This window comes from Nicotiana sylvestris, chromosome 11 (genome assembly GCF_000393655.2).
Source record: "Nicotiana sylvestris chromosome 11, ASM39365v2, whole genome shotgun sequence".
NCBI classification, from domain to species: Eukaryota; Viridiplantae; Streptophyta; class Magnoliopsida; order Solanales; family Solanaceae; genus Nicotiana; species Nicotiana sylvestris.
In genome coordinates, this window is record NC_091067.1 from 45,463,213 (window position 1) to 45,488,982 (window position 25,770).

General features: G+C 38.0%; 1 protein-coding gene and 1 non-coding gene across 2 annotated transcripts; both read left to right on the top strand.

Annotated features, from left to right (window-relative positions):
• The first annotated feature begins 2,614 nt into the window (after nt 1–2,614).
• LOC138882421 (small nucleolar RNA R71) lies at nt 2,615–2,721 on the top strand. The gene has a single exon (XR_011404026.1). It is a non-coding gene; the product is annotated as a small nucleolar RNA R71 (small nucleolar RNA).
• Nucleotides 2,722–9,440: 6,719 nt separating this feature from the next.
• LOC104237168 (DNA repair protein RAD51 homolog) lies at nt 9,441–13,305 on the top strand. The gene is made up of 9 exons (XM_009791263.2): nt 9,441–9,654; nt 11,107–11,251; nt 11,336–11,446; nt 11,530–11,621; nt 11,731–11,825; nt 11,911–12,024; nt 12,601–12,730; nt 12,833–12,954; nt 13,037–13,305. The coding sequence occupies exons 1-9, from the start codon at nt 9,556–9,558 to the stop codon at nt 13,158–13,160; spliced, it is 1,032 nt and encodes a 343-aa protein (XP_009789565.1). The 5' UTR covers nt 9,441–9,555; the 3' UTR covers nt 13,161–13,305.
• Nucleotides 13,306–25,770: the final 12,465 nt, after the last annotated feature.

A 25,770-nucleotide genomic window follows, 5' to 3' on the forward strand; every position in this document is an offset into this window, starting at 1 on the left:
GTGAATGCCGTTTTCTCTCTATCCTCCGGGCAATTGAAATCTGATTATACCTCGAGTACCCATCCAGGAAGCAAAAGTGAGACCTCCCTGCCAATCTATCTAGCATCTGATAAATGAATGGTAGTGGGAAGTGGTCCTTCTTGGTGGCCAAGTTCAACTTCCTATAGTCCATACAGATTCACCATCCTATGACTGTTTGTGTAGAGATCAACTCATTCTTCTCATTTTTCACTACCGTCATACCTCTTTTTTCGGTACACATTGCACTGGGCTAACCCAGTTGTTGTCAGAGATGGGGAATATGATTCACGCATCTAACAATTTTATCACTTCCCTTTTCACCACTTCTTTCATGTTGGAGTTCAGCCTTCTTTAATGTTCTCTAGAAGGTTTGTGCCCATCTTCCAGCAGAATCTTATGCATACAGAAGGCCGGGCTAATCCCCTTAATGTCTGCAATGGTCCACCCAATTGCAGTCTTGCACTCAGTTAGTATCTGCAAAAGTTGTTCTGCCTACACATCTAACAAACTGGATGAAATAATAACAGGTAGAGTTGAGTCATGTCCTAAGAATGTATACCTGAGATGGGATGACAATGGCTTTAGTTCCAGCTTTAGTGGCTCTTCTATTGATGGCTTAGCTGGAGGAGTTTTTCTTTCCTCCAAGTGCAAAGGCTCAAATTCCAACTCCCTTTTCCAAAAACCTTGGCCTTCAAGAGCAAGTACCCACTCTACCAAGTTTTCACCATTAGCTTCGTCTAAGTTCATGAGACAAGCTGCTAGAGGATCTTTAAGGTTCAATGCTACATCGTCCTCTTCCAACACTACATCCACCGCATCTATTAGAGAGCAATTGGCAAATTCATTAGGTTTGCGCATAGATTTATGTACGTTGAATGTTATCTCTTCATCGTTCAATCTCATTTTGAGCTCTCCAGTTTCACAATCAATTAGAGCTCTCCTAGTGGCCAAGAATGGTCTTCCCAAAATTATGGGAATTTCCTCGTCAACCCGACAATCAAGGATGACGAAATCTACTGGAAACACAAACTTCCCAACCTACACCAATACATTATCTAGAATCCCGGAGGGCCTTTTCACAGTTCGGTCAGCCAATTGTAGTAGCATAGACGTGGGTCTAGCTCTTCCAATGCCTGGCCTTTTGTAGATAGCTAGGGGCATAAGGTTTATGCTTGCACCCAGATCACACAGTGCCTTAGCAAATGCAAAGTTTCCTATTGTGCAAGGGATTGTGAAACTCCCTGGGTCAGATAGCTTTTCAGCTATGGGTCTCGTCACAATAGCACTGCAGGTTAGAGTCAATGTAACCATGGCCAAGTTTAGGAAGTCAAACTTACGAAACATCAAGTCCTTCATCATCTTTGCATACCCAGGCATTTTCTTTAAAGCCTCAATCAATGGAATGTTTACCTAAATCTGCTTCAACATCTCCAAGAATTTCTTGTACTGCTCATCCTTTTTATACTTAGTCAATCTCTGTGGGAATGGTGTTGGAGGTCGCTTCTTCCCTGTTATTTGGCTTTTCTCTTGTTCAGGCACTACTTCTACTGTCGGTTCTGGTGTAACTTCAGTCTCTTTTTCAACCACATCTTTGTTGTTGGTATTTTCTTGCGCATTCTGTACCGTCACCCTAGTTAAACCTTTTGAATCATCTATCTCAATGGGTACTGGCACCAATGTCTCAGTCGGCCTGCTTTCACGAGCAATTTCTTGCTCCAGGTCTAAATCTCTACCATTTTGGAGACTCACTGCCATCAACTGCTTCGGGCCCTGCTCTTTTGGATTGATTTGGGTGTCAGCAGGTAACGTCCCATGAGGACGATTATTTAGGGCCTTGGAAATCTGTCCTAACTGGATCTCAATATTTTTGATTGCTGACTCATGTGAGTCTACTCTGTCAGCTAGCTTTCCAGTGGACCCAATCACTTGTTGTATCATACCCTTGAGTTTAGAAAACCCATCTTCATGTCTCACAATCTGTTGTTGTGGAGGTTGTTGATAAGCCTGTTGCTGATTTTGCTGGTTGTACCCTTGTTGCCTTTGGTAAGGCACCATTTGCCCCTGTGGTCGCATAGCCCTATGATTATTGTTGTTATTGTATTGCTGCTGAGCCGGTCTGTATTGTTGATTTTGCTGACCCCAATTCTGACCACCTGGTCTCGGTCCCCCATAGTTAGCCACATAATTCATGTTCTCCTAATATTGTTGATTATCACCTTCAGCACTCCATGAGCAGACATATGGCTGATTAATGCATGATATGCATAGACCCCCATTAGTTGCATCAACTATGTGTACCTGCTGCTTTTGGCCTGATTCTTCCACCTTTTTGGTGATGATGCTCATTTGTGTCATCAAAGTGGCCATATTTTCAGCTATGGAGTTAGCTGGGTCTAGAGCCACTAAGTGAACCACATGAGTGATTGGAGCGTTCCTTGTTGTCCACCCTGAGTTTTGTGCCATCTTATCAGGCAAGATCTTGCTCTCTCTGAATTTCTTGCTCAAAAATGCTCCACCTGCTGAAGCATCAACATTAGCCTTCAAAGTATATACTAAACCCAGGTAAAATCTCTGCCCCAACATTTGCTCCGAAATACCATGATGTGGACATGTAACCAGGAGACCCTTGAATCTCTCCCATGTCTCATGCAGCGTCTCAGTGGGTCTCTGTTTGAAACTCAATATCTCATCAATTTGTTGAGCAATCTTGTTGGGTGGGTGAAATTTGCTCAAATATTACTTGACTAATTCCTCCCAAGCAGTGATGGAGTTGATAGGGAGTGAATTAAGCCAAGTTTGGGCTGCTCCTATCACTGAGAATGGAAACAACAACAAACATATTGCTTCCAATGTGACATTGTGTTGTCTTTGCGTGGCACAGATTGAGAGGAAGTTCTTTAGATGTTGTTGAGGATCTTCAACGTATGACCCAAAGAATAGTCCTTTGTTCTGCAACAGATGTAGCATGTTATTGGTGATCTGGAATGAGTTTGCTTGTATCTGAGGGACTACAATAGCAGTTGCTAAGTTGTCAGTTGTGGGTTGTGTCCAGTCATATAGTGCTGCTTCTGGAACAAGAGGTGCCACACCCTGATCATTTGGGTCATTTGCATTGTTTCTGTTGTTTGGGTCATTCACGTTGTCCCTGTTGTTTAGATTATCGTCTTCCATGTCTGATTCAATTCTTTCGGTTGAGTTTTGTTGTTGTTTGCCTTTCCTATTTGCACGGTTCAAAGCCGTGAACACCTTCTCAGGATCTGATAATGCTTCGAACAATTCTCCAATTCTTGAGGAGTTTCTAGGTATGCACCTGTGACAACCACGACTACAAACGTTAGAATTTTAATAATTAGTTTAAATTGAAGAAAATTCACTACAGTAAAAATTTCTGCACTTCTTTTTAACTGCAATCAATAACACCATTAATTCTCCGGCAACGGCGCCAAAAATTTTGGTCACGCCCAACTATGTCTTATAAAAAGGACAAAGCGTCGCTGCAAATATATTCCGGTTAACAAGTCCGGAGTCGAATCCCATAGGGAATTAACCTATCAATAACAACTATTGGACTCACAGAAATTCACGTATTCAATCTTCAGAGATATTTGATTAACAATTTCGGTGTTTATTAACTAGAGATTATGTAATAAAATGCAGTAAATTAAGACTAGCTACAGACTGATTGTAAGCAAGAATGAGAATGGTCTAAGGTTATGATTTACCCTCTTGTCGGAATCCTTTCCGCTATGTTTGCTATAAATTTGCCTAAATCTTCTCTATCGATCATAAGCTCTCTGACTGTCGTAACTCTCTCCCGAGTAATTACAATAATAAGCTAGACATATTCTCCTGAATTACACTAGCTGGCCTTAGTTACAGCTCACTTAGATCACACCTATTGTTTCGTTATCCCTAATCCCACCTTTAAACCCTTTGTATTGATCCCTCATATACGTTAGGAGTGGTGTTATTCAACAACTTCCTAAATATATACTCTCTTCTGAGTAATGCATACTAAATAGGCACAGCCGATTGAGGGCCCTTCAATCAACAACAATAACAATATAGTTGAACAAACACAGAAAATATAAAGGCAAATCTATATTAACATAGCAAGAAATTCATCCTCAAAGAGGTTCCATCAAAACCCTAGATTAAATATTTAGCTACTCATGGTAAAACAAGATAAAGCCATAAAATAATTCATAATTCACAAAATAATAATGACAGGAAGAAGAATGAAAAACTCTAATGGTGTTTTGATCTTCTCACACTTGTTCTTGCCTCCAATTTAGTCTAAAGACAAGCTTAACCTTCACTTGAGCGAGTTTGTTGAGTTTATATAGGGTTAGGATAAGTTTCCCACGCTTTACACTTTAGCCCTTAAACTTTATTGGCCTTCTCCAGATCGACCGCGGTCACGGGCCAACCGCGGTCATTTTAGACTTTCTGGTTTTTGCCTTTCTTTCACCGCGTTCCAGTCGCGGTGGACTGTTGCCCAGGTTTTCTTCGCCTTTTCTTGCTCGTTTTCATCCAGGATCTTCTCGATTGGTCTTGTATCTACATATTTGACCCCAAAACACTCTATATCCTCCTCCTAACTCGGAGTAGCTCCTGCAAAGCATAAAAACCTCAATTAGAGCATTTTATTATCATTTAGCACTTAAAACATCAATAAAGTATGGTTAATTTAGAGCATAAATAGCATCTACATCGCATAATATAGTCTCCTATCATCGCTGCAAATATTAAAAATCTAATGAGCGCTCTCATTACGAGTCTCATTGGACTAAACATACATCCATCGCCTCACTAGATCACCAAACACAGACTGCATCATCTAATATTCAATTGTCACATTTATATTTTGTTCAAATATATAAACTACCATACAATCAGAAATAGTTAAAATAAAAAATAAAATATTTAGGTAGTTATTTAGGTAATATAAGCCTATCTTCCCAACATTCTTCCGTTTGGACTACGTATACATTAGCAAATATTATATTTTCAAAAATAAAATGAACTTCTTTCCAAATGATGAAAAAATATGTGTGTGGCTAATGTACCCTTGCTAACTCAATATTAAATACCAAATTATGGCGATCAATGTTGTAAATTCACATAACTGTACATAAGGTATCTGAAACAAACACGAGTGTATAATAAAGTCATTGAAGTCTATTAACAAGGCTATGGTGTGTGTTGGAGAAGGTATAGAGTGGTGGGAAGGTCAAGAGAAACAAAACATGGAATAAAACTCCTAAGGTTGCACAAGACCCGACTTCAAATAAGAAAAATTCTCTATTTATAGCTTTATTTGAACTTGTTGAGTATTTTTTTGGCTAGATTAAAGGCATCTAGAGGCCAAGGAAAAAGGAAATGGCAATTTGAAAGATTGAAGTCTACTTTGGATAAGGTTAGTGTCTGTACCTGGATCTGCACAAAGAATATGCAGAAGCGTTGTATGACTACGCCACAGTCGGTACCCAGTAGGTTTCAAGACTAACCTCGATATAGTAGTGAAGAGGTTCAAGTCAAGACACTCACTAGTCAAATAACGTGCAAGATATCAATATAAAACTTACAACAAAGAATTTACAGAATAAATATCAACCAAGAGTGGGACATATGATAACATGGAAAATCAACCAACAACTCATTAAACACAAAGTGAAATTATTTAAGAATTCAAAACATCAATCCATACCAACACATGAGTAACATCAAGGATCACTCCGAAATACCGCAATAACATCATCAACAAGCCACCCTTATGACACCGTGTGAGCATCACAATGACATATTTTCCCTTATATTGTTACACGCGCATAAGTCCCTTTATCTCACCGCATGAGCATCAATAAACACCACCCTTATGTCGCCGCATATGCATCTCGCCACCATTATACTCCACACAATAACAATCGATCCGCACAATAAGCCAACATGTGCCACAATATTATAAAAGCTACAACATCCACAAGTCACATCAAAATATAGCCCACGACTCACAATGAGATACAATAACATGACAATAGTATAAGAGTGCGGGGAAATATACAACAATAAAGCATGTTCATATAGCAAACAACCCTAATTGAAGGCATATTAATAGCCTAATGTCTAATCCAGTCACAAACCATACATATGTTTGCGTACACACTCGTCACCTTGTATATATGTCATTTCACATAGCATAAATAATGCAATTTAGACCAAATCCTAAAGGGTAATTTCCTACACAAAGTTATGTAAGATACTTACTTCAGATAGACCCAGTTAACACTCTAAAAATGCTTTTCCTTTAAAATTTACCTCCGCTCAACTCAAATCTAGCCAAAAATAACTTAATAATATCAAATAATGCAAGATAAAATCAATTTCAATTAATAAAGTTAAGACCTTTCGCAATTTTTAAAAAGTCAACATAAGTCAACATCAGGTTTGCCTGATCAAAACTCGAGTCGATGGGTAGATCTCGACTACTAATAACCCCATGAGTCCAAATATGTGATTGATTTTATATCCGAGTTCAAATCGAATCTCAAATTTTAAATTTTCATTTCTCAAAACATATTCAAAAATCCCTAAAATTTCTCTTTAAATCTCATTATGATGTTAAAATTCATAATAATTATGTTATAATATCAAAATTAAGTCAAAATCACTTAGCCAATAGCTTTGTATAAAAATTCCCTCATAAAATCACCTCCCACCGAGCCTATGGCTAAAAAATATGATAAAATGAGACTAAGTCCCGAAGTCCCAACTTTGATTCAACTACAGAATTTGCAAATGCGACCCCTCGCAAATGCAACACATACATCGCAAATGCGAAGCCTGACTAGTCATATGAATGTTGTGCGGAGACTGGATGCATCACAAAAGCGATCAGACCCTGCCCAGCTCCCCCATTGCAATTGCGATCCAGGTTTCGCAAATGTCACCCTAGCCCTCCTTCCCAATTGCATCCAAAAACATCGCAAATATGAACTGGTGCTCGCATTTACGATAACCGCAGCACCAGCACACTAGCAACATGAACCAAGTCCAATACATTTTGAAACACGTCTGAAACTCACCTAAGCCCCCCACGACTCTATACCAAACAAATACACAAGTCTAAAAATATCTTACGAACTCGTTCCCGAGCTCAAACACTAAAATAACATCCAAAACTACAATAAAACTCAAGAATCGCTAGAATCACAATCAAGCGTCTGATTCCTATCAAACCAACTCGGAATGATACCAAACTTTGCGCATAAGTTCCAAATGACAAAATGGACCTATTCCAAGTTCCAAAATCAAAATTCAATCCCGATAGCCACAAAGCCAACCAATGTTTAAACTTAGGAATATTCTAAACTTTCAAATTGCCAACTTCCGACGAAAGAGACAAATCAACCTAGAACCTTCAAATTCAACTTCAGGCATACGCCTAAGTCCAAAATCAGCATAGGAATCTATTGGGACCATCAAAATACCATTCCACTGACGTTTTCACAAAAATCAAACCTCGGTCAACATTTCCAATTTAAGCTTCCAAACTAAGAACCAAATATTCCAAATCAATCCAAAACCTCCCCGAAACCCAAACAACCGTCCACGAAAGTCATATAACCATAAATACACATACATAAAGCTTCAAAAGAAAAAATGGAGCTCAAATACACAAAATGATCGGTCGGGTCGTTACAAACACATTTGGAGCCATAAATATTTCAGCTTTATTATATTCAAAAGTCACTAGATAACTAGCATTATCCAATAACTGAAGAGAAATTATGTTTTGTCTAAGACTCGAAATACAAAACACATTATCCAACAACAACAACCTAGTAGAATCCTATCAGTGAAGTCTGGGGTGAGTAGAGTGTATGCAAACCTTACCCCTACCCTGGAGGGGTAGAGAGGTTATTTCGGGGAGGCCCCAGCTCAGAGATAATAGATTCGTAACAACAACAGAAATCAGAAAAATAATATCAACATCGTAAGAGACAACAAATAAATGGAAGGACAATAAAAAGAAAGTGTGAAACACAACAAAAACCGCTAGCAGTCCTAGATAAAACACTACCAGACTAGTCGGTACAACGAAGAAAAATTCTCGACTACCCCCTAACCCACAACCCTAATGCTCGACCTTCACACCTTCCTATCAATAGTCATGTTCTCAGAAATCTGAAGCCACACCATGTCCTGTTTGATCATCTCGCTCCAATACTCCTTAGGTCGCCCTCTGCCTCTTCTCGTACCTGCCCAAACGAACCACTCACACCTTCTAACCAGAGCATCTAGGCTCTTCCTCCGCACATGCTCGAACCATCTAAACCTCGCTTCTCGTATCTTGTCGTTCATAGGAGTCACGCCACCCTAAGCAGGTTTTGGTCATTTAAGTTTTTCATTTAGCAAGTTTGGTCATTTAAGTTTTTCAAAATGGGCACTTTTAATCTCCATCACATATTTAACAAACTCCTATTTTTAAATTTAAAGGAATCGTACAAACAAAAAAAGATTGACTAGAAACACCATAAAAGTCCTTTATAATCTCAGAAACTGCAAGACCAAAAACTTCACCATACACCAAAAAGTAGAATAAAAATAATAGAAATTTCACATTTAACAGCTAAATCAGACATAAAAAAATAAATCAAAAATACCAGAAATTGCACCTCTAAATATGAGTTCCCATTAAATATATTTATTCACCGTTCTCATTAAATCTAATGATTAGAATTTATTAAATATTTGATACATTACTCAATTGTATATACAAGGGACTAATTTTTTGCCATAGTTTTTGCCAAAATATAGTTGAGATTTTTTTAGCAAATACATGTTTGACCATATATTTTATCTATATTTTAGCAAATTTTGAGCTGGTTTTGGCCCAAAATATCACTATTATATTTTTTAAAAATTGCCCAAATTTTTGTATTTTATAAAAGAGCCCGCCATTTATTATTTTGTAACAATGCTGCTTCGTCTTCTCGGTCACCTCATAGTGTATTATGTAGTTCATTATAAAAATAATAATTTTGTACCAAATTTATTTATGTTCAGGACTATGATTTGCGATAATATAATGAATGTTATTGATAAAGGTATTGTTGGGTATTTGTGATAGTTTTTAGAACTTATGGGTATAAGTCATGTTTCATATATTTTTTTTTAAAATGAAACATGTTTTGAAAACTTATGGCCAAATACATTTTCATTGTTAAACCAAACTTCACCCAAATCAGTTTTTTCAAAACAAATTTGGAATCTATGGCCAAACATTACACAAAGTGACCATATTTGTCATTTTCTCTAAAATTTGTATAGAAGAAAAACCGCTCAAATGCGCTTCCATTACACAGCTTACAAAGCAAGCTTCACCTTTTAGTTTGGTGTACGCGGCCTCCCAAGTATATTTGGCGGTTCGGCACGCTTTTGAAATATTTCCATTCGCCCCCATTCTGCCTTCTCTTTCAACACAACAAAGACTCATCTCTGTAACTCAGTAGCATCAAGAGAAAAGAAGCAATGGAGCAGCAGCAAAGGAATCAGAAGACGATGCAGCAAGACCAGAATGAGGAACTCGATGACGTTCAACATGGCCCTTTCCCTGTTGAGCAACTTCAGGTCTCAAACCCCTTCACCCCCATTTCTGATTCCCCCTTTTCATTCTTGTATTTAGGGATTATATGTTGCTTCGCCCTTCGTTCTACGTCATTCTTATACTAAGCTAATGATTTTTTCCTAAACCCATTTTCCCGTTTCTCCAAGATCTTGAAGTGGCTTGATTTTTTTGTTTAACCCAATTTGGGGTAGTCATGCTTATGTTAAATTAATGATTGTTTATTGCTTCAGACTCGACGTTGTAGCTGGGTTTTATCTTGAATCTTGAATTGTGCTTCTTTGTGGCTGAATTTCATGAAACGGGAATTTTTCTTCTTTGTGGTTGAATCTTACCCGACCCGGTTCTTTTCAACCCTAGGGAAATAATTTTTTGGGCATTCCCAGTTTCTGAATTCTTGGAATCTTGTGTCTGAAATGGGTTTGTGTTTTGATGTGTTCTTGCGGATTATTTCAAGCTAATACTTTTACAGTTGATTCTACCGTTCCTTTATCTATACTACTCAGTGCCTGAGTTTTGAAGCTAAATTTAGTTATCCCATTATGGTAGGGTTAATTTCATGAATGGTCACTATTTTCAAATTATTGCACCAAAGTCACTAAATTATCTTTTGTAAAGAAAAAGTTGCTCGACTTCACCTAAGTGTCATAGAAAGTTACAAACTAGTCTGTTTTTAATTTTTTTTGTAACCAAACATTCAGTCCACTTTGTCTAAGTATCATAAAAAGTCACTAGGAGGATACACTGAAGACCTGGTGACAGTGGACATACTATTATTTAGACAAAGTTGAGTGACTTTTTGGCTTAGAAAAAGTCGCTTAGTGACTTTCTGTGACACTAGGCAAAGTTGATTGACTTTTTAGTTACAAAAGTTAGTATAATAAATCTGGTGTGATAAAGTAAAAATTAAGTGAAACGGATTCTCGAAGTGGTACCACTGATCTTGAAAATCTGGATAAATGCTTTCTTTTTATCCAATCAAGATAATACGTCCCTTGTGCGATACTCCATTGGTAGAAATGCTGTTCCAATCATTTTAAGGGCATCATGAAAACTGCTTGTTTAGAGGCACTTGACACAAAATAATTAACATCCTGAGGCATGATATGGTATTACCAGCATTGGGGGTTGGCGGTCTCTTATTTTGTCTGCATCTGAGTGATGTGATTGACTCTTCAGTTTTGCTCATACTGCAGGTTTTAAAAAGATTTACATAAAGTTGAATAATATTTCCTGTGGATATTTACTGCTTCTGGTATTACATAAAAGCCGGACCAGGCATTTACTAGAAATTTCTTTGAATTGTGAATATTTAAAAGTCAGTATCTTTGCCTTTCTTTTTCTAGTCTAGCTCGTAGTATAGTTGTTTCTGTTGAATGAAACCCTGTAAGTTCTTTTTAACTTAAAAAGAAAATGGTCCAGTAATTACTGAGGCATTTAGCTGTTTTGTCCTCAAGGCATCAGGGATTGCAGCCCTAGACGTGAAAAAACTCAAGGATGCCGGTATATGCACGGTTGAATCTGTTTGTTATGCTCCAAGAAAGGAGCTTCTGCATATAAAAGGAATTAGTGAAGCTAAAGTCGACAAGATAATTGAGGCAGGCATGTTTCTCTTCTTTTTACTTCCATTTCTGCATTTGCTTATGAGTAATCAGTACTAAACCTTTTATTGCTGCATATGAACAGCTTCAAAATTAGTGCCTTTGGGGTTCACTAGTGCCAGCCAACTCCATGCACAGAGGCTTGAAATCATTCAGATAACTTCTGGATCAAAAGAGCTTGACAAGATATTAGAAGGTAGATATCTATTTCTTTTGTGAATTTCTAGACCTGGAATTTGTTCTGGCCTCACAACTTGATGCTTTTTTCTCACTTGTCAGGAGGAATTGAAACTGGATCCATTACTGAAATTTATGGGGAGTTCCGATCTGGAAAAACTCAGCTGTGTCACACACTATGTGTCACTTGTCAAGTACGATGATAATGTTCTTTTACTCGAAAAACCATAAATAAGGTGCTACAAATTGTAATTTGTAACAAACATTACATTTAAATATCATTCTTTATCTCTTTTTTTTTAGCTTCCATTAGATCAGGGAGGTGGTGAAGGGAAAGCAATGTACATTGATGCTGAAGGTACTTTCAGGCCGCAAAGACTTCTACAAATTGCAGACAGGTCTTCTATTTATAATCTCAACTTACATTTTTTCTTGTATTATAAAGTTCAAACTTTTCGTAATCATTGGTGTTAAATGCTGCAGATTTGGATTGAATGGTGCTGATGTTCTGGAGAATGTAGCCTATGCTCGAGCTTATAATACTGATCATCAATCAAGGCTTTTGCTGGAAGCAGCTTCAATGATGGTGGAGACCAGGTTAAATGTTATCTTGATATGCATATATTTGTTTGCTGATTTCTAGCTTTGCATGAAGAATGCATAATCTGTGCTTGCCCTTTTGCTTTGAATTGTGGGGTAGTAATTATTGTTGTAGTTGATAGCTTCCTCTTGGTGTTGCCATAAAGTGAAATTTTCTCCAAATTCTGTTGCTGTTCTCTCAATTTTTTTCTCTATCTTCTCTGTGGCGGTGTTGCTTTGGGCGAGAAAATGGACTAAATTGTAGCTTAGAGAGTATTCCAACTCTTGATCAGTGTATCTTGAGGGTTCCAGTTTGAAGCAGCTCTCCGTTCCAACATTCCTACGTCTAATGCATGTTTGCATTCATCTGTTCGGTCACTTAACAAAAACCCAGTGATTTATCTGTTTGAAGTGTTATAGAATTAACTCCGATATGTAAAGTTAGCCCATTTATAAAAAAAATTGCTTCTTAGACGATCATGCATACTTAATACCTCTATATCGCTTTGTCAGTTATTTGAATTCATATCATTAGGTATAAAAAAGACCTCTTATGTTAGGAGTTTAACTTTTAAACCTGTTTTGATGGAGCAGGTTTGCTCTTATGATTGTGGACAGTGCTACTGCCCTTTATAGGACTGATTTCTCAGGGAGAGGAGAGTTGTCTGCCAGGCAGATGCATCTTGCAAAGTTTCTTAGAAGCCTACAGAAGTTAGCAGATGAGGTAGTTTAGCATGTCTCCATTTTAGTGGTGGTTAATGTTTCAGAATCAGATGAGAGGTTCTTGACTTACTTTTCCGTCAAACCTTTACTTTTATGCTTGCAGTTTGGTGTTGCTGTTGTTATTACTAATCAAGTCGTTGCTCAAGTGGATGGTTCTGCTGTTTTTGCTGGGCCTCAAATAAAACCTATTGGTGGCAACATCATGGCACATGCTTCTACAACGAGGTATGCGCATAGTGCAACTACCAATTGCAGCTTTGCTTGGTAGCTGAAATTTAACTTAATTCTTTTTTATAACTCCTGACAGACTAGCTATGAGGAAGGGTAGAGCGGAGGAGCGGATTTGTAAGGTAGTCAGTTCTCCTTGTCTAGCTGAAGCTGAAGCAAGATTTCAAATTTCTCCTGAAGGGGTCACTGATGTAAAGGACTAACTGTAAACTGCAAATTGTCCATGTACTATTTTTGTTTTCATCATTTTGCAAGGTCAATTGACCATCATAAAATTGTGTGGTACACTTTTTGTAGAACAATATTCCTTCCTTCTACCAAATGTAAATGTAGTTTCCTTTTGAGTCCTTTTACCGTCTCATTCCATATGTTCTCATATTTATCTCGCGGAAGGGGGGTAAAGAACCTAAAATAAAAGAAAGGGTACATTCCATCGTCCTTAGGGTTGTTCAAAATTGAACCGAACTGAACAAATGGCTTATTGGCTTATTGGTATCGGGTTATTGTTGGTGAACGGATTGAGATTTTATTAACAGTTTAATTATTTGGTGACAGATTACTCAATTTTCTTATTGGATAAATCGTTAACCCGTTAAGAATTTTTACATTTACACTTCATGTGGGATCAACAGAAGTTACAGGAGTATTATCAGAAAATAAATCTTTTGAAAATGTCTTCAAGTTTTGTAGGTGTAAGGGATCCCGATTATATATAAGTTTTTAGTCTTTTCCTTTTTATTTTATATGCAACATGATAGCTATGTAACCAAAAGAAATACTTATAATAAGTGCAGTACAAACTACAAAGTGTTAACAGATTCTATCATGTAGCAACAGATGTTAACAAACTTGGTAAACTAAAAAGGGGATGGAACTTATAGTCGAGTCACTTTATCAGGTTTCGCCGTTTGGTATTCACAAGACTAGAATTGTTCAAAAAAATTCTATTTGATTTAGCTGATAAAACGTCCGATAATCGTTAATCCAATACCATTCCGCCTGTTATCCTATTGAATGGTTAGTGGATTATTTTATTTATAAACGATTATTTTATTTATAATCTGATAATCGATAAAACAAATATTATTTTATTTATAATCTGATAATTGATAAAACAAATCATTAAATGTAATTATCCGCTTGAGAAGCACCCCTAATCATCCTTTCCTCTTTTTGGGATGTGTCCATGAATGTCTGAAGAGAATCAAGAAAGGGGAAGGTTCTTTTTCCTTTTCCTTTAAAGTGATAAATCTGTGAGTTAGACAAGAGGGGTTGCTCTGATGGTAAGCAACCTCTACTTTCAACCAAGAGATTGTGAGTTCGAGTCTCCCCAAGAGCAAGGTGGGAAGTTCTTGGAGGGAAGGATCTCAGGGTAGGGGTAAGGTTTGCGTACACATTACCCTCCCCAGATCCCACTAAGTGAGATTATATTGGGTTGTTGTTGTTGATAAATTTTTAAGTTATTGCTTTCTTGTTTCTGAAACTATATTGGAGCATTCACATAGCATTCTTCTCTCTTTCTCCTTTTTGAAATTATATATTAGGAACTTCTTAGACTTGTTGCACTACTTTAGTTTTCATATTTTATTATGGAACTTCCTTCAAGCGTTTTTTATGTGAAAAATCTTGAGCTCAACAAAATAATTCAAATTTAATAGTAATATTTCATTTGAATGGTTGATTATTACTTTGAATTTCCATATGTATTATGAAAAAGACAATCGAAATATTTAAAATGTGGGATATTTGGCTTATGATTAATAATTTATTTAAATAATGTATTTTTCAAACTCTTTAAATCAATTTCCAAATGAATATTGAAATTGATGAACCTGCCAATTAAAAAGTTAGTTTATGTGCCTTTGAAGAAAGATTTTGTTCTTTCACATGAAATTTTGTTAATTGAGAAGTTGTGACATTTCATAAAAAAATTGTTTACACTGAAATGTGTAGCGAAATTGTTGAAATCATCTTCTTGTTAGTAGCTATTTAAATCTTCTATAGAATTGTTTTGACTCTATAGAAGATTTAAATAGTTACTAACTAGAAGATGATTTCAACTTCTTCCTCGTGACAATGATGGATATCCTTTTAAACTTGTTTAAACCAACTTTTCATGCATTTATATTTGGCAATGATAATGGAGTACATGTTCAAATAATCCCAAATATTCGATTGTGTTTACAATAACGTTGCACTCTCAATATCAATATCGACAACAAAAGTCTTCATCATGACAGAGCAATCTAAACATATCAAAGGAACATACATAGAAAGTATTGAACGTAAGAAAGTATTAGGCGAGATACACTTTATTACTTATTTGAACCTCATAAAATCAAAATAAGTAAAAGAAATTCATATTTGTTTTATCAAAAAAAGTGTTAAACCTTTTTCTTAAAACGAATTAATAAGAAAATAGAGGATAAATCCCAGCCAAGGATAATTAACTCTAGATCAAAGAATATTAAGCAGGAAAATAGGATATAATTAAGCTCATGAACTCTTTAAGATTATAAAGATATCAAATGTATATGACGGGCTTACATTCTGAATGCTACTATTCTGTAATGTAAAAATGAAGAAGAGAGAGAAGGCACACCATTAATAGCTATGGGATCTATCTTTATTGATTCCATCGTGATAATTACAAAGATCAGCAGCCAAGTTCTAGACCTTCTCTTGGGCTTCCTGAGAAACATTCTTTCGTTCTTATTTGTCAAGAGAGGAAGAAAAAAAAGTCCCCCTTACCTTCTCTTACCTAGTATATATATAATAGGTATTCCCATTTACCTAACGTTCCTTAGCCATGATACCCTAATCTGCCAACTGCACTTTAGATCGATCTCCCTAAGTGCCATGACATGTACTTCGCCATACAGGCTTTTTGACGGTTCGACCTCGGCCGTGGCCGAAATGCTCGTCGTCGTGGTGCCTTATGAATACAACCACGGCTTAATCGACCCTTCGCCATTCCTTTTTGTGTCAATTTTGTGTGGTTAGATTTCGACCCATACAGTTAGTCTCTCCGCCTATTGAGGTCATCTTTGGGTGAGCTCGATGGGCAGGCTTCATCAATAAGAAAACCATTCAGAAATCTGAGCATTTTGGGCGATGGGTGAACACCTCTTAGCGAGATGATGATGCAACGTTTCGGGTGCTTCATAGACCATTGTGTCTGTTCGAAATGACATTAAATTTGACAGACGTCATTATGGCACACGTTCTCTATGCGTCGCATCATTTCCCGTGCCCCTTCCGTTATTTTTGAAAAAAGGCGGGGCTTGGTTTCTGAAACCAGCATATCCATATCTATATAAGTAGGGAAAAGTTTCCCATTCATTCACATGATAATCTTAGGTCATTCTTCCTTCTTCTTCAGTTCTTCGTATTTATTTTTCTATCAACAATCCTTATGGCTGTTACCCCTCTTTCTTTACACTCCTGACCTGTACAGTCACCTAAAGCAATGGCTAGTGCTTATTCTAACCCTGATCGAGTCGTTGGTGCTCCGGTGCCGGAAAACGATCTACCCCTACTCGAAGAGGGAGTAGGTCTGGCGGAGGACGAGAGTTTTTCGACGGTAGATGAGGTGGTTCCTCGTCCAGGGAAGGCAAAGACAGACTTCAATAGCCCTGTTGGGGATGAGCTGGGACCTGTTCTTTTTACGGTGGATGTCGCGACACTCGCGGCATTTAAGCCAAATGGGGAATCCCTGAGCATATCAAACTCGTTCCAGCGGATTCTGACATTGTGCACATACACCGCTCAGGATACTATGCGTACCATTTTGTCATCGGATAACACTTCCTCTCCCTTCTCTGCCGGCGGATATTTGCCGCTTCTACGAGGTGTGTCTGGCTCAGCTCTCACCGTATATATACAAACGCTTCTTAATGATCATCAAATATGCAGAGCTGGCCGACCGGGGGGTTTCTCTTCAACACCTGCTTCATCTCTTTGTCCCCAGCTTCCATAATGGCACCATGCTACATCTTCATCACCGAGGTACTAAGGGCCTGGTGGTAAAGATGGATGACAAGACCAACCGTCACTTCTGGGAAAACTACTTCTATGTCCGCACGGAGCACGTGGTGTCTAACTCTGCTGCGTTCCCTGAGGCGTAGAATTTCGCCCGTAGGCCTTTCTTTTCGTCTCTTTTTTTATTTAATAATAACGATTGTTGGTTGTTTTCCTCTAGTGATCTCATTGAGTTTTTGTTTTTGTAGCCGAGATACCGCCCCCTCTGCAAGTTTTTGATAATCGCGGGTGGGTGAGCTCGATTCTGCCCCATACGATAGGGATTCGTGAATGGGCATCCTTTCACTAGAGGTTTGGGCGCAAACCTTCCGCAGGTAAGTTGTCTTGTCTCGGCCTTAGCTATCTTGTTCTTTGCTCTGTATTTTTCTTTGCCTTACATTTCATTTGGTCGAATCTGTTATTGGCAGGTCAGAGAGGGGCGAGAATGGCGAGGGCTATCACCCTTGATCTTCATCAACCGGCCTCTTCTGCAAGGCTCGTGCTAGTGGCAACTCCGGATGAGGGCGTTCAAAATCTGGCTACTCCGCAGATCATGTCCGCATCCAGATCTGGTTGTTCAGAGGTTGCTCCTCGGTTCATTTGGAGGATGACCTTTCTGATGGTGATGGAGAAGAGGCCCCATCAAAGAGGCGTAGGATAACGTTGCAGGGGACGCTTTTGATCGAGGCGTCCTCGGGGGGTGATCCTGTTTTGACGGTGTCTGAAGACGGTGGTGATACCAGTCTGGGCATGGAGATGATGCCCGTTTCTGATATGGAAGGAGTTATCATGGTAGGGGGCAGAGTCCGGAGGCTGCCGCGATTGTTTCAATTGGTCCATCGATGTCTCGGCAGGCCCGCACCCCCTCTTCGGCTAATGAGAGGTTGAAGGGCATAGTGGTAGATGATTATGAGTTTGATTCTATTATCGATCCTGAGAACATGAGGATGTTCGAGGAAGGTTTTACCAGGGTTGATGTGAGTGCGGAGGGCCCTACCCGTGTGCTCGAAATTCTGTCAGACTTTAACTTGTTGGAGGACACAGTGGACTTGGTACCCCAATTTGACCTCTTGTGCTCCGCCGCCGAAAGCGGGTCTCTGTGGGAGATCAGTGATTCTGGGTTGTCACGCGGTGTGGCTGGGATGGCCTTGAGGGTGAGTTTTCTTTTGCTATTTTCTTTGTTTTGTGCCATGTGCTTTCGCTAATTCTTCCTTTTTTCTTCCCCAGACTTACATACTGGAGATCGAGAGTGCTCGTCGAGCTGAGACGCGGGCCACTGTCTTTCTGAAAATGGCCAAGAAGTATCGTCGGTATCGCAACAGGTGCTGTGAGATGCATGAGTAGCTTAGGGCGGGAAATAATACTCAATCCCTCAAGGAGGAGTTGGAGAAGAGGGACGAGGATCTGATGCGGTCTATCCGCAGATGCAGTGAGCTCGAAGGGCTGCTTAGTGCCAAAGACGACGAGCTCAAGGTGGGCAAAGGGGTTGCGGCGGAATGCGAGGATCTTCAGGCAAAGGTGTTATCTTTGCGAGCCGAGCTTGAGCAGAATGCCACTAGAGTTGCCAGTCTAAGTGAAGAGTGGATGGAGAAACTGGCTGAGCTAGAGAGGAAGATGGCCGAGTTAGACAAGGGAAAGAAAGCCTAACTAGCGGCTTTGGCGAGGGCAGCAGCGCTGTAAGACACTATCCGCATCCTCCGCTCTAAGCAGAAAGCTGAGAGGGCGACAACCACACTAAGGGAGGCATGGCTCGAGGATCGGATCAGCAAGCTTGATTGGAATGCCTCGAGCCTGGGAGACCCGAGTTGCGGCTTTCGAGACCGAGAAGGCGCAATTTTTGGCTCAGGCCCCCCCTCAAGAATCTGTCTCTGTTGTTGTCCCCCGCTGTTTGTATGAATTGTGGGTCTATATTGAGGCCCAACGATATATATATAAGGGTTTGTGGACGGCGAGGAGCGTTCCTGAAGCCGCTTTTGAAGATGCTCGGGTTAAGGCATGCGAGGCTCGTCTTGCCTGTGGTTATAACCCTACAACACCGGAGGCCGGTGGGGGTACTGAGATTGAAGATGGACCTCCTTCCGATGACGACCATGCTGGAGAGAGCGGTGGTGGAGATAAGGCTGAGTGAAATTTTTATAGCTTTTTGTACTTAGCTTTTTTTCTGTTCTTTTTGTTGTTGCTGGGTGGGCCCCCTTTTTTGGCCCTTTGTAATATACTCATCTTTTTTTTTGAATGAAATAGTCGGCTAATCTTTGTTTGTATGTTTTTGGCTTTCCTTTTTCTTTTCCTTTTCGAATTTCCTAGAGTTTCTCGCAATAAGTCCCTGACTTCTTGTAGTTGATCTAAGTGCTATCGAATTAGACCTGCTAATTTGAACTTGACTTTGTTAATCCGAGCGGGGTTGAATTTCGTCTTGCAAATTTGAGCGAAGTTAGTTTTGAGCGAATCCATTTTTGACTTGTTAATACGAGTGAGGTCGAGTTTTATCTCGCCAACTTGGGCGAAGTCAGTTTTGACTTGTAAATTCAAGCGAGGTCGAATTTGACATTAATTCGAACAAGGTCGAATTTTACTTTTGCTTGGCGATGGCCGGGGGCCGCATGAGTGTAATTCAAATGAGGTCGGATTGTGACCCGTGATGCGTTCAAGCTAGGTCGAACATTGATTTGTTAATTCGAACGAGGTCGAATTTTTCTTTCTTTTGGAGATGGCCGGGGGCCGTAAGTGTGTAAATTCGAATGAGGTCGAATTGCAACCCATTATGAATTCGAACGAGGTTGAATTTTACTTTCACTTGGCGATGTGCCGGTGGACACATGGGTGTGAATTCGAACAATGTCGAATTTTGACCCGTAATGAGTTCGAGCGAGGCTGAACTGTACCTTCACTTGGCGATGGTCGGGGGCTGTAAAGGTGTAAATTCGAGCGAGTTCGAATTGTAACCCATTATGAATTCAAACAAGGTCGAATTTTACTTTCACTTGGCGATGTGCTGGTTCGGTGGAGTGGTAAGAATGTCGCACGCGGCCTTGCTTTTATTGGAGAATATTACTCGATGTTGTATCGTTTATGCATGCGTCGGGATGAGTCCCAGTTTATTTACTCTTGCTTTCATTGGAGAATATTATGCATTGTTGCATAGTTTGTATGAGTCAGTGGAGTCCTAGTTTATCTAGTCCCTTCATTGCTTGGGCTTCAGGGCACCCTGGGACGATTAATTCAAATGAAGTTTGGACGTGATTCGTAATATTTAGTCGGCTGAGTTGGCGTAGGATTGTCATGGCGAGCATACATGCAAGTTTTTCGAGTTCATGTTCTGCCCGTGTTGGAGAGACTGTACGTTCCATGGGCTTACCGCTCGGTCCCAAGTTATGGAGGTTGTTTCTTAATAATGCCGGCTTGTTCTGAGCCGTTTGTCTGTTATTTGTAATATGGTACGGTGTGGAGGGTTTTGCTCGACCGTCGCCTACGAGATGATATGGTGTGGAATATTTTCCTAGTGTCTCGTTTTTGGTGGGGTTTGTTCCATGTTCGAGCACCTGGGAGAATGCTCGTGTTCCTATCCCAATCCACAAAAGAAAAATAACAAGTTAAACCCAAACGAAATCGTCTGCTACCTTTACCTGGTAGGTTGGCTAGGGGAGAAGGTCGTTGTAGGACGACTCATTTTATCCCATACTCGAATGACGACTTCAGATTTGGTAGCCTTATGTTTAGCTTCGCCGATAGCCGCGTCTATGCTTTTTATGGGCTGACCACTTTGCCCATTGGGATCTCGAGCTCGAGTCCTGATCCGATCCCGTTTGATGTGCACAAAAATAAAGGAAACATAAGTTATACTCTGTACATAAGTTATACTTTGTACATACGGATACAAAAATATGCTGGTTATTTCAAAGAATCGCACAATAAGCTATCGTCCCTTCCTAAGAGGTGGAAGTATAGATCAGTGTCTAACGTTAATATAGCAAATAGGATTGCGGATGTGCTCAGTGTGTAGTGGCCGTAATCCCACTTTGACAACTCATACGATGTGTCAAACCCATCGCTACAACAAGACATGGATTTTGTATAGGTATCAGACATAATTTCGATTTCATGCCAAGATCTGACACTGGTTGGTTTGGTTATTTTAAAAGTTTGCCTACAACTTTCTCAAGTTGGTGTTTATATTAAGAGGGCGAGGTTATGATAGCCGAGAAATGAAACTCTGGATGACTTTAGATCTAGAGGAAACTAAAATTTTGGCTAGAAAATCCCCACAGACAGCGCCAAATTGTTTTACCAAAAAAGTGTGAAACCTTTTCTTAAAACGAATTAATAAGAAAATAGAGGATAAATCCTAGCCAAGGATAATTAACTCTAGATCAAAGAATATTAAGTAGGAAAATAGGATATAATTAAGCTCATGAACTCTTTAAGATTATAAAGATATCAAATGTATATGACGTGCTTACATTCTGAACGCTACTATTCCGTAATGTAAAAATGAAGAAGAGAGAGAAGGTACACCATTAACAACAACCAGATCTATCTTTATTGATTCCGTAGTGATGATTACAAAGATCAACAACCAAGTTCTAGACCTTCTCTTGGGTTTCCTGAGAAACATTCTTCCGTTCTTATCTGTTAAGAGAGGAAGGAAAAAAAGTCCCCCCTTTACCTCCTCTTACCTAGTATACATATAATAGGTATTCCCCTTTACCCAACGATCCTTAGCCAGGATACCCTAATCTGCCAATTGCACTTTAGGTCGATCTCCCTAAGTGCCATGGCGTGTATTTCGCCATATAGGCTTTTTGACGGTTCGACCTCGGCCGTGGCCGAGATGCTCGTCGTCGTGGTGCCTTATGAATACAACCACGGCTTAATCGACCCCTCGCCATTCCTTTTTGTGCCGATTCTCGTGTGGTCAGATTTCAACCCATACAATATTCAATCAACTTTATTTTCAATTAATCAACAAACAATTCACCACGATCTAAATTGATCACTCACACAAACTTGTACTTTATATATATATATATATATATATATATATATATATATATATATTTATCTCTCAACTTTATTTTAAAAAATGTTAGTTATAATTTTGCAACAAAGTGTACTATAAAATTTGACATACACGAGCAACGAAACTAGTATTCTAAAAATATGTATGTTAATTATAAAATAGAAATTAAAGCGTAAAAGGGGTTCAAGCTCCACAAATGATGCATGTTAGAATTTTGATTTCCATTTTAAATTTTATCTACTTTCTTTCTTTAAGGTAAAAAGAAAAAAAAATAGTAACGTTAAAGACATTCATAGCTAAAGTAAAAAATATGAGAAGGAAAAAAAAATGTAAAATAGTATGATCCGAAATTGTGATGAAACAAGTGGTTGACCCATCAATTTAACGATTCTTTACAGAAGGTTAATGATAAGAGAAAAATATCATGCATAAGTTGAGCTGGAATCTAATTTTTAGTATTAATATTATTTTTTTTTTGCAGGAAATAATTAAACTAATAATAAAAAGGAACAATGAGAAGAAAAAGTTCACTTTCCAAGTTTGCAAAGAAAAACTATAATGCTGAAAAATTAAAAGTAAAGTGGTTTATGCGATTTTACAAATGATGAAAGTAGTAGTGCACATAAAAAAAACCAAGACAAACAAAATGGAGAAAGAAAAAGGACAACCATTACTAGAAAGAGGAAACCAAAAAGGAATAAAATCATTAGTAGCAAGTGGACATGTGCTACTTTTGAAAGAAAACTTTGTCTGCAAAACCAATTTCAAGACACAAAGTTTAATTTGCCAAATAGATCCAAGTTGTCGTGAAATCAATTTGGCATTTGTTAGTTGGCAACTTGGGCAAACTTAAATGAAAAGTCTGACAAAGTTTTATTTAATTGAAAAAGAAGTTCAGAAATAACGGGAATTGTTGGGGAGAACTTGCTATAAATAGCTGCATCTTGAGTTGTTTGAAGGAGAGCAGAAAGTAGAAGCCTCATTCTTGATCAACTCATTTCTTTCAATTTTCTAAGTTCTTATTTTCATTTCTAGTTCCGAATAAATTATAATTTTGGAAATTACTCTAGCACCTGTTTTTAATTAAATAGGGGGAATTATTCTCTTGAATATTTCTTTCTATTTTCTTATTTAATGGGCAAGAATATTTTCGTTGTCAGTACTAACTCCATTATGGAGTAACTTTTCTTGTGTTAGGAGAGTGACGAATCTTAATATTTCTATATAATAGTAGATATTATCCCTCAATTTCACATGTTTGAGTTGAAGTTTTTCATTTAAATTTTATCTGCTTTATAGTTAGGTGTTATTTAATTTGTTAACATCTATCTATTTCATACTAAACATTAACTCTTACTAATTGTGTAATCGTAAGAGGCGGAAGAGTAAATAGTTAATTTTGGTATTGATAAATGTTAACTTTTATTTAATGACATCTAACTCTTACATATTAAAATTAATTCTACACTTATTTGTAATCGAAAGAGGCGAATATTGTAGTAATCAGTTATAATAAGTAGGATAACCGAAAGGGACTTACTAAAGAGCAAGTTTTAGTTTAAGCATATATTTCTGGCTCTTTAATATTACTATTCTGACGATTAATTTGTATAACCGAGAGGAATGCAATTAATTGTTCAACTTAAGTAATGATATATAAATGTAATCGTGAGAGACATTTATACATTTGTGAGAAATAGAAATTGAAGGATAATTTTACCTATTATATAATTGATATATTAAGTGAAATTATGATCCCAACACCTTTTTATTATATTTGTGAAAAACAAAATATTTTCTATTGCTCTATTCATGCATTTTTAGTTAGTTAATTCACAACTCAACTCTTCCTGGTTTTCTCAAATAGTAATTAAAACAAGAAACGTCTGTAGAATAGATAAACCAATCTCTGTGGGTTCGACATCTTTTTATACTATAATTTGATAGAGTATGAGTTTAAATTTTATACACGCCAGACTCTCGTCAAATTTTTGGCGATGTTGCCGGGGATTAGCAACATCTGCTTCAGATTAGTTGTTTTGTTATTAATTTGAGAACTTACTATTATTATTATTACTAATAGTAGCAGTAGCAGTAGCAGTAGCAGTAGCAGTAGCAGTAGCAGTAGCAGTAGTAGTAGCAGTAGCAGCAGTAGCAGTAGCAGTAGTAGTAGCAGTAGCAGCAGTAGCAGTAGCAGTAGCAGTAGCAGTAGCAGTAGCAGTAGCAGTAGCAGTAGCAGTAGCAGTAGCAGTAGTAGTAGTAGCAGTAGTAGTAGTAGTAGCAGTAGGAGTAGCAGTAGTAGTAGCAGCAGCAGCAGTAGCAGCAGCAGAAGCAGTAGCAGTAGTAGTAGTAGTAGTAGTAGCAGTAGTAGCAGTAGTAGTAGCAGTAGTAGCAGTAGTAGCAGTAGTAGCAGCAGCAGTAGTAGTAGCAGTAGCAGCAGCAGTAGCAGTAGCAGTAGCAGTGGCAGTAGAAGTGGCAGTAGCAGTAGCAGTAGTAGAAGCAACAGTAGCAGTAGGAGTAGCAGTAGCAGTAGGAGTAGCAGTAGCAGTAGCAACAATAGCAGTAGCAATAGCAGCAGCAACAACATTAGTATTATTGTTATCTTTGTTTTGATTTTTTTTGTTACTACTGTAATTATTGTTACTAGTAATGTCTTTCTAGAATCTCTTATTTACAATATTACTACTTACTGTTTTCGTATCATTTTTCTTTCTTCATCTTTTTTATTTTTATTTTATTCTACGGTATCATTCTATTGTTTCTAGGATCAGCTAGCTCATTTCATTAAAAAACATATTTTATTTTCTATTTTTAATTAGTATCACTAGTTATATTAATTACTACTACTATTTTAATATAATTATTTTTTCACCACTACTATTTTAGGAACTAAGTTTGATTTTCTTTCAAAAAAATAAAAAAAAATCTTTTCTTTAAGGAATTCAGGTAGTTTATGACCAGCTCTTCTGCAAAAGAGTTGACGAATTACGATTCAGAAATTGAATAAACTCTTCGATTGCGTAGGAAAAAGGAAAAACATCATATCCTCAAAGTATAACTTGTGAAGAAATGGAGAATGAAGAGCTTAATAATAACCAACTTCTACCACATCAAGTGGAAGAATAGTTCGATGAGGTTGCTCCACAACGTGATAGAATACTCAGAGATTATGCAAGGCCGGATCATTTTGAAGGAGAATCAAGTGTGAGGAGACCACCAATTGCAGCAAACAACTTTGAAATTCGCACAGGCAGATTCAAACCATTCAACAGTCATGTCAGTTTACTGGTGATGCGAGTGAAGATCCTCACACCCATCTAATTGATTTTCTTGAATTAGTTGAAACTTGCAGGTATAATGGAGTCACAACAGACGCTATCAGGTTACAACTTTTTCCTTTTTCATTAGAAGGTGAAGCAAAAACATGGTTGCGAAGTCTGTCAAGAGGTTCAATCACTACATGGGACCAAATGACTCAGAAATTTCTTAATAAATATTTTTCACCTGCAAAAACATTTAAAATGAAGCAAGAAATCAATAATTTTATGCAGACAGATTCCGCATCTGTATACCAAGAATGTGAACGATTAAAAGCAATGTTAAGAAAATGCCCACACTATAGTATCCAAGATCCTGCCATCTTATATATTTTTTGTCATGGTCTTAAACCCTCTACTAGAAATGTTATTGATGCAGCATCAGGAGGATCCATAATGAGCAAAACCATTGCAGAAGCTATGCAATTGATTAATGAAATTTTAGAAAATGCTGTTCAA